The sequence below is a fragment of the Plectropomus leopardus genome, unplaced genomic scaffold (genome assembly GCF_008729295.1).
Source record: "Plectropomus leopardus isolate mb unplaced genomic scaffold, YSFRI_Pleo_2.0 unplaced_scaffold23337, whole genome shotgun sequence".
NCBI lineage: Eukaryota > Metazoa > Chordata > Actinopteri > Perciformes > Serranidae > Plectropomus > Plectropomus leopardus.
The window spans coordinates 255-3,301 of NW_024625311.1; the positions used below are offsets into that span (position 1 = coordinate 255).

The 3,047-nt window shown below is 37.0% G+C and overlaps 1 protein-coding gene across 1 annotated transcript; it reads right to left on the bottom strand.

Annotated features, from left to right (window-relative positions):
• Positions 1-521: 521 nt before the first annotated feature.
• Positions 522-2,608, bottom strand: LOC121966165 (zona pellucida sperm-binding protein 3-like; the record flags this gene model as incomplete). The annotated part of the gene is made up of 6 exons (XM_042516273.1): positions 522-597; positions 789-976; positions 1,828-1,910; positions 2,008-2,125; positions 2,245-2,422; positions 2,505-2,608. Coding segments are annotated over 6 exons (736 nt in total), but the record flags the coding sequence as incomplete, so codon positions are not given.
• Between the last annotated feature and the right edge of the window lie 439 nt (positions 2,609-3,047).

Sequence of the window (3,047 nt, forward strand, 5' to 3'; positions counted from 1 at the left end):
ACAAACAGAGATAAAATGGAGTGATAAGCCCATTTCAACTCTATTTTTCTGCTTTTCTTGTTCATTATTTTCATTGTTTACTTTAAGATTTTTTTTTTTTTACCAATAGGAAGTCACAGTTCATTTCATTCCTCTAGTTATGTACTGTGTTATGAGTGCACAGCTTGATAGAAAAAGAACAACATTTTCCTTTTCTGTGCAGTTCTATCCAGTGACTGGCACACGCCTCTCACACCACTGCAGTGTTATTTCCATCAAATGGAAAGCTCTACAGTCTATGAACTGAGCAGATGTGATCTATAACATTTGTCATTACACAAAGAGAAATGTAAGGCAAGTTTCATTTAATCTTCTTCTGGCCCTAACATTTTATTATGTTTTTGGATATGTCAAATTTTGATTACATTTATTGGGGTTACTTTCCTTGCTTCATCTGAGCAAGATTAACAACAGGCAAGTGAATAACATACAAACAGATATGAACTCATCAGACTGTTTATTTAGATGGTCATAGCCATGGCAGGAAACTGAATTAAGAGAGCACCTTCTCTCCGATGGAGATGGGACCCAGGGTGACATCACCTTCCCATTCGAAAACTAGAAAGAAAGACATATGTTACAACTATGCACCACTGAGGTTGTCTTACAGCACAGGCGAGCAAGAACTTAACTCATTATGACACTGGTAACATAACGTCAACTCTAATTTAAAACAAAAATAGTGTAACATGATGTGCTGACTCATCAGTGTTCCTTATATAATATTAAAAGCTTTAGACAATTCATACCAGTTTCTTTTTGGGACACATCACGGATCTTCCTTCCTCCAGGATTAGCCTGAGAGCCTCCACCAGTACCCCACATACCACTTGAGGCACCACCCCCAACTCCACCGGATGAACCGCCAGGAGCCGCTCCAAATCCACCAGATTCACAGGTGCCACAAGCTGCATCAGCTCCACTGGCCTCTTTCCACCTGGGAAGAAAGATATAAAAGAGGCCGTGGTTAAAGTCATCTATTAGAATATTATTTGAGTAAAAGTCTTAAAGGACCTGATGTTTACATTTAATTTTGTGTAATAAATACACTTGATTATTAAAAGTAAAAGCACAAGTACTCAACAAGTGTTTTATGACATGTATAACGGGTTTAGAAAAGAATCACAGATTTTGGTTTAATGAGCCCATTTCAGCCAGACATTTTCCCTGCTTTGTACAAAAAAAGCCTGAATTATAATGTTGATTTTAATTAATTTAAATATTAAAAAAGAGTAAAAAAATATGTCTGGCATTTCAAAAACAGAATTCTTTCTTTTGCATGTATTTGTTCATAACTACAATACCACTTTTTACATTTTACAAGGAGCTGATTTTGTTTTATATGCTGCTTGACGTACTAAATTTTATGAATTTCATGAATTGTTTTACCTCTAACAAGTATATGCTGTTACTAAACAAAAACAAGCAGTTGGAATTTTGAAAATATATAAAGTTTTTGTCTTAAAAATGGCGCATAACTTACACTTAAGGAAAAATGAGGTCTTCTCCACAAATTAAGGGTTCAAAGAAAAAAATCTCATTTTTCCTTCCCAAACATTCCTGCATTCCCTCCATCCCTTCCCTATTTTGTAGTAAGTTACTAAAATGCGCAGGGGAAATGTGATTGAGTAAAAGTGAAAGTTGAAAAAAATCTAAAAACGCAAGTTAAGTACAACTACTCCCCAAAAATACTTATACTTACTTAGTAGTGTAAAACAGTATTATTACGTTGTTACATTACACCACAGGCAAGCAGTCAATACTGTATCAACTCTCAATCACACTCACCCACTGATGAATGAACAAGCTCTGTGTTCACTATCGATGGCATACGCAGTAGATGTTGCTTTCAAGTGGCAGGTTATGTAGAGCTTTTGGAAGAATACAGAATTTGGGTTATATTGAGTTATATTTTGTTTGCATTTGATGTATAGTAGAAAATACTATATTGGCCTTGGAGATGCTTACCAGTCCACTGTCAGCGCCCTGGAACCTGAAGGCCTCCAGCTGGAACTGAAGCTTGTTCTCTGCAGAGCGAGCCATGAACTTAGAGTCAGAGCCTGTGATCCTGGCATCAAGCAAACATCTGCATGCAGAAGAGCACACAAACTCACATTAAAAAAAAGGAGAAAAATGCATTTGAAACAATAACAACATATCCACATTGTGCGGAACATCTTCAATGGACTCACTGAGCTACCTCACCCATGGTTATCAATGAAGGCATATCTAGGGTTGGAGGACACGTCAGGAGACAGAGTAGCTACACAGTTGTCCACATAAACACGGAGAGGCACGTGGAAGTACTGCTTGACGGTAGCCTCAATATTGATGATGTCTCCCAGGAAATACTGGTAGCTTGGCCTCTCATATTGCCAGTCATCTGCACAATTAAATAATGACATGTTAGCAATGTTGACAAATATTTTTTTTCAAATAAGCAGGTAAATTGTACTTTAACTTACCCATCATAAGTTTCAGAGTGAAGTACAAGAATTCCTCTGCCACCTTAACTGCAGAGAATGGGATCCACAGGGGGTCAAGAGGAAGGCTGCTCACATTGTGCTTCCTAAAAGATTAAATATGTTTCATTAGAATGCAGACTTAAGTTATTTTCATATTGCATGTGCCGTTAAAATAAAATAATCATGAGCTTATTATTGGTTTTAACAAATGTTATCACTTCGCCCCTATTATGGCTTCTCTCCATTGGCTCCCTGTTTGTTTTAAAATTGATTTCAAGATTTTACTGATCACTTTAAAAGCTCATCTGGCTCTGGCCCCAAGCTACATGTGGGGCCCCTCTGGCCGTTCTAAAGTTGAGACTTATACCTAAAGGTGACTGTGCCTTTGCCTTAAAGGCCCCGCACCTGAAAACATGAGGCTCGCAGAATCAATGACTTCTTTTAAATCACTTCTTGAAACCCATTTTTATTGACTTGCTTTTATGGGATGTAATCTTTTTATTTCTTTTTGTTAATTATTATTTATTTTATTTTTCATCTATG